We start from the raw sequence: 14,476 nt of genomic DNA on the forward strand, positions 1-14,476 counted from the left end.
GGGGAGGTTATTTACCCCTCTGTGTTTGGGTTTGCTCCTCTGCAGCAGCTGTCTTGCAGGATGGCTGGAAGTGTCAGCGCTGTCCTTCAGACTGGAACGTCTCCCCAAGGCCTAGGTGTTAAAGTCCTGGTCCCTGGCGTGGTGAAGGTGTGGGTGACTGAAACTTTGTGAGCTCGAGCCTCGCGGGAGGCCTCTGGTCCCTGGGCATGCCCTTGAAGGGGACTGCGGGCCCAGCTCTGCCCTCTTCTCCTGTTTTTCACTTCCTAGCCCTGAGGTGAGGGTTCTGCTCCAGCATCGGCCTCCATCATGATGCGCCGCCTCAACAGCTGAGCCCACTGATCATGAACTGAATCTCCAAAACTGTGACCAAAACAAACCTTTTCCCTTTATAAGCCAGTCATCCCAGTTATTTGTTGCAGTGACAGAAAGCTGACCAACACAGTCGGAGACTTGGTAGGTCTGAACTGTTGGGCTCTCTGCCTCCTGGCAATCCATCAATCAGTCTGCTCCTGTTGCTCCCACTCCCACGCCCCCTCCTCTCACTGGGCCTTCGCATATGATGTTCCCTCTACCGGGAATGCTTTTCCCTCCCTCTCTTTGCCTAATTAATGACCACTTGTCCGTCAGGATCTCTAACACTTGACTGCAACCTTCATGAAGGCAGGCCTATTTTTGTTTCAATATATAATGCACCTGGCGCTTAGCACCACTGGCATTCAGTCATCATTCACTGTTCACCGTGTGAGGGAATGACTGCATGAGTAAATGAAGGAAGAGATCCATTATTGCTAATCTGCTCAATCAATATCCTGCAAAGGAAGATAGTATATACCTATCTCCTATCACCATGGGGACTGAGGGCATGCATTTAAAGTGTGTGGGGTGGTGCACACCTGTGATCCAAGCTACTTGGGAGGCTGAGGCAAGAGGCAAGTTTTTAGCCAGCCTCAGCAACTTAGTGGGTCGTTATTACTTATTATTATTTCCTACAGGTATCCAGGTGGCTTCCTGGTGGCTCCAGCTCTCAGCCCTGCTCAGATGGGAGGCCCCTGCAGTCCCTCCACACCTTCACCCTGGCAGCTGGTCCACTCACCCATCCCAGCAGCCTCAGTCACACTCCACAGGAGAGGACTGTGCTAGTCCTGAGGAAGGGAATTCTTTTTTTTTTAATATTTATTTCTTAGTTCTCGGTGGACACAACATCGTTGTTTGTATGTGGTGCTGAGGATTGAACCCGGGCCGCACGCATGCCAGGTGAGCTCGCTACCGCTTGAGCCACACAGGGAACAGGAAAGAGGAGCTAAGCAGGCCAAGAAACCCAAGTACAGGGACGGAGAAGCACCATCCGCTCACTACAAAAGGCTGAGTTCTCCTAGTAGAAAGCATCTTCTTTTCAGAAATAGAAAGAAAAGTGTGCATCCAGTGGGGAAGCGACAGAGAGAATGACCAGAAAAATACACATGGCTCCTGAACATGTCGAAAGAATGCTCACAGAAAACGAAATGCAAACTAAACTACAGAGACGCTGCCTCCCTCAGCGAGGCTGGTGAAATCAGGCACCACGCACTTTGCTGCTGGGGACGTGCATGGTAGGGCCAGTGTGGCACCATCTGGCAGTGTCAATCACCACTACGGAGATGCACCTGTTGATTCAGAAAGTCCATTTCTGGTCATTTATCCTGCAGGATATGCTACAAAGCATAGAACAGCTATGCTTTGTAACATTGTTAAGGTAAAAAGAGGTGGGGTAGAGGCTTGGGGTGGGTTAGAGGCTGGGGGTAGGTTAGAAGCTGGGGGTGGAGTAGAGGCTGGGGGTATAGCTCTGCTGTAGAGCACTAGGCCACCAGTTCTATCCCCAGCACCAGAACAGAGTTAGGAACAACCCAAATGTCTATCCCAAGACTAGTTAAACAAATTACAGTTTATCCATAAAATTGAATGCTACATGGCTATAAGAGGAATCAGGAAAGTGTAAATGCACTGGCACATTATAGGAAGGGCAAAGCAAGATGATGCTTCTTGTGTACCAGGGTGAGAGAGGAGAATCTATATTTATATTTACTTTTTAAAAAAATATTCATTTTTTAGTTGTAGTTGGACACAATACCTTTATTTTATTTATTTATTTTTATGTGGTGCTGAGGATGGAGCCCAGGGCCTCACACGTGCTAGGTGAGAGCTCTACTGCTGAGCCCCAGCCCCAGCTCTTATATTTACTTTTATATGCATGAAAAATCTGGAAAAATCCACAAGAAATGAACAATAGTGGGGTGGGGCTGTGGCTCAGTGGTAGAGTGCTCACTTAGCACATGTGAGCATTGGGTTCGAAACTTAGCACCACATTAAAAAAATGGAATAAAGATATTGTGTCCACCAACAACTAAAAAGAAATTAAAAAAAGAGAAATGAACAATAGTGGTTAGCTGTGTGTGTGTGTGTGTGTGTGTGTGTGTGTGTGTGTGTGTGTGTGTGTGTCATGAGAGACTTGTAGAGATGGGAGTCAGTTCAATAAAAAATAAGTGTGGGATGGGGCAGGAGTTGAAGCTCAGCAATAGCGCACTTGCCTTATACGTGTGAGGCACTGGGTTCGGTTCATAGCACCACACATAAATAAGCAAATAAAATAAAGATCCATCAACAACTAAAACATAAGTGTGGAAGTTGATTTATTTAAACTGGATTTAACACACACAAACTCTCTCTCTTTTTCTCTATCTATACACACACACACACACACACACACACATATATATATATATATAAATGTTATTGAGAAACATTACCCATAGCATACAATGAATTCATTTAAAATGTACAATTAAAAAATAAATAAACATAGGATTCAATGCTTTTTAGTGAATTCACAGAGTTGTGCAACCACCATCAAGTTTAGAACAATCAAGTTTAGAACATTTGCATCACCCCCCAAGAAACCACACACCCGTTAGCAGCCCCCCCCACCTCCCTGCATCCCCCATCCCTAGACGACTACTATCTATAGATTTGCAGATTCTGTACATTGCCTTAAATGGACTCACACAATCTGTGTCTTCTTTCACCCAGCATAAAGCTTCCAAGATCATTCCCATAGTAGCATGTGTCAGTTCTTTCTTTCTTTCTTTCTTTCTTTCTTTCTTTCTTTCTTTCTTTCTTTCTTTCTTTCTTTCTTTCTTTCTTTCTTTCTTTTCTTTCTTTCTTTCTTTTTCTTCTTCTTTTTTTCTTTCTTTCTTTTTCTTTTTGGCTGAATATTATTCCTTTACACTGACATAACACATTTATCTGTTCATCAGTCAATGGATATTTGGTTTTATGTTTTATGTTTTTGTTTTGTTTTTTGGTACTAGGGGTTGAACTCAGGGGCACTGGACCACTGAGCCACACCCCCAGCCCTATTTTGTATTTTATTTAGAGACAGGGTCTCACTGAGTTGCTTAGCACCTTGCATTTTGCTGAGGCTGGCTTTGAACTTTCAATCCTCCTGCCTCAGCCTCCTGAGTCGCTGGGATCACAGGCCTCGGCCACGGTGCCTGAAGTCAATAGATATTTGACTTGCTTCCACTTTTTGGCTGTGATATCCAATGCTACTCTCAACTCTCATGTATGGTTTTTCTGTGGACGTGAGTTTCCATTTCTCTTGGGTCTACACCTAGGAGCAGAATGGCAGTCAGGGTAGCTGATTTTAACTGTTTGACAAGCACTAGTTTATTTTCCAAAGTAGCTCCATGATGTTGTTACATTTCCCCCCAGCAGGGCAGGAAGGTTCTAATTTTTTGATACTTTTTACTTTAGTTTCTGGTGTCCTGCTGGGGTTGCGGCAGCCCTGGCATGGTAAGCATGAGCTCTACCCCTGAACTGCCTCCCAACCCGGGCCCTGCTTTCCTTTGTGCACAGCATCGCTGTGTGAACAAGGTGTGGAAGAGGTGCAGGCAGGCAAGCCAGGAAAGGCTAGGGCTGGGCCTTCTTTCATTTTTTTCTCTAATATTGATGGTTCCATTGTTGGTGTGTGCCAGTCCAGCCAATGTCACCCTGCTGTGCATCTCATGTCTCGTTTTGAGCCCCCTCTTTTCTCATAACATTATAAATATCAATTACCGACACACAGGAAGTTCTAATTCATTCATTGTAACTGCTGCGTGGTGTGCCACCAAGTGACCAACCCATATTTCATTCACCATTCCCCAGGGATGGGATTTCAGCTGCCTGCAGTTTTTACTGCCAAGCTCAACCCTGTGCGGGGAAGGGGGGGTGGGGGTGGGGGTGGGGTGGGGTGGGGAGGGGGGGCAGCCCTCTATGGCTCTTCTCTGCTCACTTGGCCAGAGTTTCTTTGGAGCACATTTCTAGAAGCAGAGTTTCTGTCAATCTCTAGATGTGAGCTGGTATCTCATTATGTTTTTAAGCACATTTCTCTGAATACTTCTGAGTGGTAGCAACTTTTTATACGATGATGAGCCCTTTGGGTTTCCTAGTCTCAACAAAATGCCTTTTGAAATCCTTTATTATTTGTGATTGGACCGATGCTTTCTCTTCATCTCTCTCTCTCTCTCTCTCTCTCTCTCTCTCTCTCTCTCTCTCTCTCTCTGGAAGGGGTAGGAACTGGAGATTGAATCTATGAGTGCTTTACCACTGAACTACATCCCAGCTCTTTTTATATTTTTTATTTTGGGACAGAGTCTCCCTAAATTACCCAGGCTGGCCTTGAACTTGCGATTCTCCTGCCTCAGCCTCCTGAGTAGCTGTTACAGACTTGTGCCACCTCACCTGGCTGGAATATTGAACTCTGATGTAGGCAAGTGTACTATTCTTCCCCTCATAGTTTATGTTCTTTGTGCCTGGTTTAAGAAATTCCTTTCTTGGAGTGGGGTACAGCTCAGGGGTATAGCACTTGCTTAGCTCCAGCACCACGAACAAACAAAAACAAACACATTTCTTTCTGTCTCAGTTAATTTAAAGATATTCTGGATTTGCCTTCCTTAAATCATCTCAGAGCTTTTGAAGACAAAATTTTTAAAAGTATAATGTGGTGGGCTTGGTGGTGTGTGTGCCTATAATCCCAGCTACTTGGGAGGCCCAGGCAGGAGGTAAGTTCAAGACCCTCCTGGGCAATTTAGCATAACCCTGGCTAGACAATAAAATCGCATTAATGATGCCAGAGGAATCTGTAAGATGCTCTTATATTCCATAAAAGGGCGCATGGTTTAAAAACTTGAGAAGCAACAGTGATCGCCTCTTTCCATCCTCAGGCCTGGGGGGTACCAGAATACGCCACTTGAAATGTACTTCTTTGGCATATGGATATTCTGAGTTAAAGGTCACTGAGAACCATCATAAAAGCTTAAAAATAGTAACCACGTTTTCCTTTTGTAGAGGAAATTTACATCGATAGAGGAAATTTAGTCACTTTCCTGTAAATTGCCTCCCCTCACCCCCCCCAGTAGCCCCCAAGCCCTTTGTTCTATGTTTAGTACATGTTGTCACTGAAGCCCAAGTTCCACTCACCCCTGAGGTCAACAGCACTGGGAGCTCCTGCGTACACGTGATGGATGCCCACGTTAATGAACTTGTGTTCCTGCTTCTTGTTAGTTCATCTTGACTGGTCTAGTTTAAAGCGTCCAGTGAGGAGCCTCAGATGGTTAGATGAAAAGCTTTCTTCTCTACAGACCTCGAGCTAAGGCCAGAATTGTATTCGCTGTCATGTGGGTTTGATGGATGGTGGCTGGGTTCTGGGATGTTAAGACCCTGGACTCGATTCTCTTTCCCTGCCTTTGATCAACAGCCTTCATTCCCGCTTGTGACCCTGGGGCTTAGTTGGGCCATAATTCCCCGCTCTGGCCCCATTTCAATGCTCTGGCTGGCTCAGAGCCCTCCCCTGGGACTCGTGGGACACTTGTGGGGAAAGGGAAAGAGAAGCTGAAACAGCTGTTGCTCCTTCCTGAGACCGTGACAATATCTGATTCCTTCAGACACCTGCCACAGCATACTGTCCTTGGCCAATCGGCTTCCACTGTGGCCACAGGGATGGCCTTTCCTCGAAGCTGGGTGCTATCTGGAGCTCGGTCCATCTCCTGAGAGTCACTCGGTGGTGAATGAACTGGGCTTGGCTTTGGGTTGTCAGCTCTCAGGGACTGGGTTGGAGAAGGGGCCATGGGTGGCTTCAAAATGGGAACTTCCCATGGAAACTTGCCCGCAGCTTCCACCTCTACTGACATTTCAGGATCTTCCTGGGCCCCTCGCATTACTTTTAAGTCCCTACCACATCCTATTAAGCCTAAGAAAATTGCCTCTTCACGTTGTCAATAGGTGCAATTAGATACAATCATCTGAATCCAGAGGCAGTTGATTGATACTACATTTTGTAGACATTTTAATTAAACATTGGTTAGTTTCAATTTTATAGTGTTTGGTTTTTTTTTTTTTTCTTTGAGTCAGTCTTGGTCTCCAGGTCTCCCATATCTTTATGTGTCCTTGAAATGTTCACACAGTCAGGCTCTGACTTATGGAGTCTGATGGTGAAATGGTCCAGCCACCAACGTTCATCAGACCAGACTGACCAAGATCCTGATAGCCACAGAAACGCCAAGGATTCCCCAAGCACCTTCCTGGGTTTAAAATCATGGGCTGCTTCCAAAACCCTTTATACAGAGTAAGTGGATATTGCAGAGATTCTTTCTCCCCTTGGCAGAATCAAGGAATCTTGCTGGACCCCTTCATCTGTGTAAGATCTTGGAATGGGGTCTGAACCCCCTTCTACGTACGGATAAAACCACAGGATATTTGCAGACTTTCAGATTGTGAGTACAGCCGTGGCCTGTTGGCTAGCCTCCTCCTCTGGTGAGGGGCATATTTAGAGAATGGCCTCCTATCTCTCACATCCTGAATGCACACAGAGTCCCCCAGGTTCATACCATGGGATCCCAGATCTAAAAGAGTCGAGCAAATGAACACCTTCCTCTTGGCAGAGTTGTTCATTGTGAGGAGTTCTCTCCTGTCTTAGGATCGCCAGTGTGGAATCTGCTTTGACAAAAGGTCTCCACAGCCGGTCTCTGTCTGTAGAAGTATGAAATACAATAAAGCCTCCTCGTTATGAAATCACGAAACACTCCTGAGTACTTCCTGAGGATAGAATTTTGGGGTCATAGAACAACTTCTTCTTGTATATAGAATTTTGAAGAACAGTTAATCATGGGATGTTTGCAGAGCCCCTTCTTGTGCCTTGAGTTTTGTTCTGTTTGCAGACCGCCTCCCTGGGTAGGAAATCATGGAACATCCACAGAACCGCTTTCCTAATCATGATGGAACATCTGCAGAGCTTCCTCATCTGTGTGGACTTGGAATGTTAGCAGAAACCCCTTCTGTGTGGAATTATGGGAGGCTGATTGAGCTCTCTGCCACATATGTGCTCCGGGAACCCTGACTGAGCCCCCAACCCTGTAGGAACTCCTGAAATGCTGACTGAGTCCCCAACCATGGAGAGACTCCCGAAATGCTGACTGGTCTCCTGGTGGTGTAGAATCACAGGCTGATACTTAAGGACATTCTTCAGTATAAAATCTTGAAGTCCTCAGGAGGGCTGGAAGAAGAGAGCAGACATGGGCCATGGCTGTGCTCTATTACATGTTGGAGAGAAGCAGAGGATACAAAGTGCGTGGCCAGATCATGGAGGGTCTTAAAGACCAAATGAAGGTTAGGAATAGTTCTACAGACTATAAAGAGCCACCAATGTTTTGAGGTAGAAGAATGATGTGATGCAAATTATATTTGAAGAAGCTTGGGGCTGGCTAGCTCCATTGGTAGAGTGCTAGCCTTGCATGCACAAGGCCTTGGGTTCGATCCCCAGCACCAAAAACAAAACAAACAAATTATATTTGAAGAAGCTTAATCTGGTAAGAGAAATAGATCAAATAAACTGAAGGGTGGTAGTTTATAAAAATAATTTTAAAGACAAAACAGAAAATCGATATTTACTAAGTACAATAACCTATTGTAAATACTTTCATGAAATAAAGGCTCATCCTCTAAAGTGAGGCTCAGCAAACAATCACCTCTGGGCAAATCTGGCCCACCACTTGTCTTTGTAAATAAAATTTTATCAGAACAGTCATGCACATTTGTTCATTTACTGTCTATGGTGGCTTTTATGCTACAATAGCAGATTTAAGTAGTTGTGCCAGGGATTGTACAGCTTGTTAAAACCAACAACATTTACTATCTGCCTTTTACAAAAGAACTTGGCTACAGAGCTATAGAAAACTAAGAACAGGGCTGGGAATGTGGATCAAGCGGTAGTGCGCTTGCCTGGTATGCGTGCGGCCCGAGTTCGATCCTCAGCACCATATACAAACAAAGATGTTGTGTCCGCCGAAAACTAAAAAATAAATATTAAAAAAATTCTCTCTCTTTAAAAAAAAAAGAAAACTAAGCAAAAAATTGTAAATGACTTAAATAGACCTCATCAGAAAAATGATTTTTAAAAAAGTGTGACCTAGTTATATGATAAAATATTATATAGAAGTAGAAATAAATAAACTCAATTTTCATGTATCATTATGGATACATGTTACAGAAATGATGTCAAGAGAAAGCAAGTTGCAGAAGAGTATATTTATATTCAGTTAGGATAGGCCAGGTTATGCTGCAGTAACAAACAGCCCTGATATCTAAAGCTTAAAACAATGTTTTCTTTCTTGTTCATGCTATGAGTTCATTGCTAGTCCAAGGCAGTTGGAGGATTCCTTTTCATTCTAGAACTCAGCTGCTCTGTAGAACATGATGGTTATTTGGTAGAGAGAAAAGAATGGCATAGGACCCACTGACTTTTATAGCTGCTGACAGGAAGTGATAAGTGTCCCTTCTGCTCTGAGTCTCATTTCTCCTGAGAGTGACCGATTAGCCATAGCTCAGCTTTAGGCTACCAGGGTGAATCTCAGGGTAAACCACTGCTCAGCCTTCAGGAGTTCTTGGCACTGGGAGCCCTTGATGGCTGCAGTTATATGCATGCTTGTGCTCTTTATCTGCTGCTGCTCCTGGAGTTTGAACTGATGGGATGGACAGAGAGGCTGGGGACAGGGAAGCTCCCTTGGAGGAAAGTCTTGGGAGAGGTAACACTCGAGCAGGAAGCAGAATTCAAGTCTGTTTGACGGAGGGATTGAGCAGTCCAGGGAAGGAATGAATGAAAAACGAATACCCAGGTGAGCTGGAAACTTAACTTGGAGATGAAAAAGGAGCATGATGGGGGGAATTGAGACAGGGACCCCAATATCTTTTTTCTCCCTTCTTCCATTAAAAAAAAAAGTAACCTGTAATTCTAGCTACTCAGGAGACAGAGGCAGGAGGATTGCAAGTTTGAGGCCAGTCAGACCCTGGCTCAAAATAAAATAAAATAAGATAAAAAGAGCTAGGGATACAGTTCAGCTCCTGGATCAGTCCCCAGTACTGCCAAACAGGAAGAAAAAGAGGGAGAGATGTAACAGAGGTTGGACATCAGTATTTAGTCTGGATGTAGCAAGGCCTCCTTGTCAAGGCCTCCAGAATAGGCCAGAAATTATAAGGATATGATACGATTGCTAATTTACTTGTTCTTGCTGCCCCCCTTCCCCCACTGGAAATTGAACCCAGGGGCAGGCACTGTACCACCAAGCTTTATCCTTTTTATTTATTTATTTTTAAATTTTGAGACAGGGTCTTGCTAAATTGCCTAGGTTGGCCTCAAATTTGTGATCCTCCTGTCTCAGCCTCCAGACTTGCTGGGATTATAGGCATGTGCCATCGCAGCCAGCAAGGATAACAATTGTTGAATTCAGGTGGAGAGTGTACAAATGTGTTGTATTGTTCTTTTTTTTTCTTTCTTTTTTTTTTAAAGAGAGAGAGACACACACACACACACACACACAGAGAATTTTAATATTTATTTTTTAGTTTTCGGCAGACACAACATCTTTGTTTGTATGTGGTGCTGAGGATCGAACCCGGGCCGAACGCATGCCAGGCGAGCGCGCTACCGCTTGAGCCACATCCCCAGCCCTTGTATTCTTCTTAAAAGTTAAAACTTTTCTGTGCATCTAAAAATATTTCTTAGACATGGGTGTTTAAAAGGGTTATTATATTGGCTAAAGAAAAAGTATTCAAAATCAGATTAGTTTAGAGAGTTTGGTTCAGGGCCTTTCCACAGTAACCTCACATAATCTACATCACATCCCTGTGGGGTAGGTGGCACGGGGTGGGGTGCATTTCACAAATGAACAGAAACTCAGAGAGATAAGAGGTTTTCTCAAGGTCACACAGTAAAGTTTAGGCCAAGCCGAGAGTTGAACCCACATCTATCCAAATCAAAATTCTCTGCTTCTCTTTTTAAAGCCTCTTCTCTCCCATCCCATTTCCCAGGGCTGTTGGATAAGGCGAGACCCATGTGCATTTACCATGTGTCAGGCATTGCATGTATCCGTCAAATCCTCACAACAATCTCATATGGTCATTACTAATGACATTCCTATTGTATTAAGGTACAGAGAGTTTAACTAAGTTGCTTAAGGTCACAAGCTAAGAATGGAAGAGCTGGGAGTTAAAGAACCCCGGCAGTCTGGCTCTATAGCCTCCCCTTAAAAGGGTCAAGTTAACAGTGGAAAAAGTTCAAATTGCTTTAGGAATATAGAGTAGGATTAATTTTGGTTCTCACAGAATCCCTGAAAAGTTCCCCACTCCTGGCTTCTGACATATTCCAAGACAGGGCTCTGGTTTCAGATGTTCCCACATGGGGGACACTTGCCTCTTGGATTCATCTGGGAGCTTCTTGAAGATGGTGGGGTGCTACTGTCACTCCCCATGGGTCTCTAGCTATTGCTCACTGCCTTCTGAGGTGCTCTGGATCAAGGCTGGTCTTGAGGTACTGTTTTAGATATGGTCCCGTGCTAAAGTGATGGGATAGGACACCAATTTGCCTACAGAATGAGCTGCAGGGTGCAGAGAGACCACTGAGGCAGTTTACGGCTCAGTAGTCAAGGGCCTGCCTTCAGAGTCAGGCCAGTTTTGCGTGGAAGGGCGTGACTTGCTTCTCCTTATAGCAATGTCAGTTTCCTCTTTGGTTCCCTGTTCCGTGGGATGTGCACCTGTCTACAGGTCTCCTACTTCACTTGCTGGCCTTGGGTTCAACCTGGGGCCAGAGTGGCCTTTCTCCACCTCAGGGCCTTTGCCCTGCTGTTCCCCCTGGTGGCACTGTTCTGTCCTCACTTGTGGCTGGCTCTTTCTCACCCTTGGTCTCAGCTGATGTCAGCTGCTTAGGGAGACCTTCCTTGTCTACTGTAGCCTGCTGCCAACACATCCTCCTGTTTTATTTTGCTCATATCTGTTATTAGTACCAGATAATTATTGATTGACTTGCGTTTATTCTCCTCCACATGAATATAAGTTCAAATAAGACAAGAGATTTAATCTGTTTTGTTCTCAGCACCAACAACTGCATCTGGCATCCAATAAATAAATAATGAATTGATTGACTGAATAAATAAACGAATGAATGAAAGCCGAGCCCCCCAAGCATTACAATCCCAGTTCTTCTGCTGCAGTGGGCTATCAGACCGTCAGACTTTGCAGATGACCCCTTGGCCCCCTTCTCGAGGAGCCTGAGCGCAAGCCAGCTGGCTCTTGAGACACGCTCCCTGCAAGCCTGGGCGGTGGCCCCGCGGGGAGAGGGGCTGTCGTCATTTAGTGACGCTCCCTAAAGCCGCTGCGCGGCCGCGGGGGCTACTGGGGTCGGGTGGCGAGCGCGCGGGTCTTTTGCGACGGTGCCCGGCGGCGCTGGTCCCGCCCCTCCGCCCCTGTGCGACCGCCCGCCCCGCCCCCGTCGCTGCGCTGGCTCCGGGCCGCGCGGCCCCGCCCGCTTCATGTGGCCCGTCCTGCGGCGGCCGTTGGCTGGGATCCGCGAGGCGGCCATTGGCTGGGATCCGCGAGGCGGCCGTTGGCAGGGATCCGCGAGGCGGCAGCGGCGGCGGCGGCCAGCGAGGCTCCGGAGACGGCGGCCGAGGCCCAGGCGGCGGCGCACAGGAGCGGCAGGAGCAGGCCGGGCCCTCGAGCGGCCGCCCGGCTGCAGCATGTGCGCCCGCGGGGGGCTGCTGTGGCTGCCGCACCGCTCGCTGCTCGCTGCGATCTTCTTCTTCTCCCTCTCGTCCTCGCTGCTCTACTCCGTCTGTGTGGCGCCCGGCATAGGTAGGAGGGGGCCTCCCAGGACCCGACCCCTACCCGGCCCGGCGCGCCTGAGGCCGCCGCACCTTCCCGCCCGTTGCGCCCGGCCCCGGGGCGCCGCCTGCCGCCCCGCGGACCCCTTCCCCCCCCCCCCCCCCCGCCCCGCGGACCCCTTCCCCCCTGCCCCGCGGACCCCTTCCCCCCCCCCCGCCCCGCGGACCCCTTCCCCCCCCCCCCCCCGCCGACCCCTTCCCCCCTCCCCGCCGACCCCTTCCCCCCCCCGCCGACCCCTTCCCCCCCCCGCCCACCCCTTCCCCCCCCCCCCCGCCGCCGACCCCTTCCCCCCCCCCCCCCCCGCCCCGCCCCGCCGACCCCTTCCCCCCGCCCCAGCGCGGCTCCCGGCATTCCGCGCACAGACCTGGCGCCGGCGGCAGAGCCCCGCCGCCCGCGCATCCTCCCCCGGCGCCGGAGCCCCCTGCCCGCCCGAGCCGCGCTCCCGCGCCGGGTCTCCAGTCCCCCGGTCCCCGGGTCCCGCCGACCCCTGGCCCGCCCGCGCTGCCCACTCCCCCGCAGCGTCGTGCCGCCTCTGGCCCCCGAGTCCGAGCCATTTCATACAGAAAAGTAAAAACTGTAAAGGTCTCATAATACCAAGGTGCTGGTAAGCAACAGAAATTCTCATACCTTGTGGGTAGGAATGCATATATTTTCCTCATAAAAGTCTTATGAATCTTTTATGAGATTTATTTCTATATATTTTTCTTATAAATGATATTTCTAAATTTTATATTATGTGTTGTTCTCTGTGAGAATGAAATTGATTTTTTGGTAATTGTTGTACTTATGTTTAGCAACTTACCTGCACTGCTATAATACAACTAATGACTTGTCTATAAATTCTTAGGATTTTCTTTATAGATAATTGTATCCCTAGTAGGTAATCCTAAGTTTGTTAGCTTTCTAATGCTTAGTCTTTTAAAAATTTTTATTTATCTTATTTTGCTGCTGGAACCTGTAGCACAATTTTGCTAGAAATAGAGATAGCAGGCATCTTTATGTTGTTGTTATTTGTTGAAATTTTTAATCTGTCCTTTATCTGATTAAAAAAAACCAATTGTTGAGTGCTTTCCTGCATCATTTGAGATAAATACGTTTTGTTTTTCCCTAGAATTTTCAAATATCATGAATTACATGTTATTCTTTTTGTTGTAGTTTTCAATGCTGGGGATTGAAGGGCCTTGTACACGCTAGGCAATTGCTCTACCACTGAACTACATTCCCAGCACTTATGCTGATTTTTAAATATAATATATTTGCATACTGAGAATGAACTCAACTTTGACATGTTTTTATACATTATTAAATTTTCTTTAGAAAGGATATACATTTATGCTTCTCACTGGGTTCATAATTGAGATTGGCTTATGTTCTTCCTTTCTCATGCTGTCCCTGTCATATTTTATATGCATTTTTAGATTTAATTATAATATACAGTGTGCAAGTCATTACAGCTTCACAAAATGATCACATTTGTGTAACAAGAAAGAAGCAGAACTTTTCTAGGACACCAAGGGCCCTTCATGTTCTCTTCTAATCAGCACTGTTTCCCTGACAGTAACCAAAATCCTAATTTCTAACACTTTAGTTTTACCTTTTACTTTAATGTTATAAAAATGAAATCCTATATTTGAGGCCATTTTAAAAAATAAATGTTCCTTGTTTGAGGCCATTTTAAAGAATAAATGTTCCTTGAAAAGAATGTGTTTGTTAGATTCAGGATTCCTTATAGGTTCGTTGGATCAAATTTTTTTTATTACGTTGTTCTTACTAATGTCTAAAAATTATTTTTATCAATTATTATTTTATTAAATCTACTGTTTCATTTGCATATTATTACTTTCTTCTTGTAATTTTATATACAGATTTAGAATCACCATAGTTATTAACCCACAGCTAATTTTGAACTTCTTGTCCTAGGTTCATGCTTTGAATATCCTCAGAGCCTTGTTTAGAGATACACCTCTAGGAGAAAATATCATTCCGTATGTTGCCGATGGAGCTAAGGCTGCAATTCTGGGTTTTACCTCACCAGTCTGGGCAGTGAGTGCTTTTGCCATTTACTTTCATTGATTTAATTGTACCTCTGATTAAGTTTTAATAAACCTTTCACTGGATGATAAAAAAATATATATTGCATTTTATCAAGGAATTTCTCTAGGGAATAAATTCTTGGATCAGACTATATTTTGATTCTTGATGTTTTATGGCTTCATTTTATCTCTTTTGTTGGTTTATTAGACTTAAGTCT

At 45.9% G+C, this 14,476-nt stretch overlaps 1 protein-coding gene and 1 long non-coding RNA gene across 6 annotated transcripts in view; one reads left to right on the forward strand and one right to left on the reverse strand.

Moving 5' to 3' along the window:
• LOC144373729 (obscurin-like) overlaps window positions 1–6,233 on the reverse strand; it is a 49,801-nt gene extending 43,568 nt beyond the window's left edge. Inside the window, 1 exon segment of the mRNA XM_078036739.1 lies at window positions 5,965–6,233. Within this exon segment, the coding sequence (XP_077892865.1) occupies window positions 5,965–6,233 (269 nt within the window).
• A 5,752-nt stretch (window positions 6,234–11,985) lies between these two features.
• The window catches only part of LOC144373728 (uncharacterized), an 86,757-nt gene continuing 84,266 nt past the window's right edge, over window positions 11,986–14,476 (forward strand). The window contains exons 1-2 of one of the 5 annotated variants that reach the window (XR_013433287.1): window positions 11,986–12,195; window positions 14,146–14,268. This is a non-coding gene — a long non-coding RNA (uncharacterized LOC144373728). Of the gene's footprint in view, window positions 12,196–12,622; window positions 12,830–14,145; window positions 14,269–14,476 lie in introns of those variants that run through there. The other 4 variants (XR_013433290.1, XR_013433286.1, XR_013433288.1 and 1 more) reach the window with 4 other exon arrangements.

This window comes from Ictidomys tridecemlineatus, unplaced genomic scaffold (assembly GCF_052094955.1).
Source record: "Ictidomys tridecemlineatus isolate mIctTri1 unplaced genomic scaffold, mIctTri1.hap1 Scaffold_462, whole genome shotgun sequence".
NCBI lineage: Eukaryota > Metazoa > Chordata > Mammalia > Rodentia > Sciuridae > Ictidomys > Ictidomys tridecemlineatus.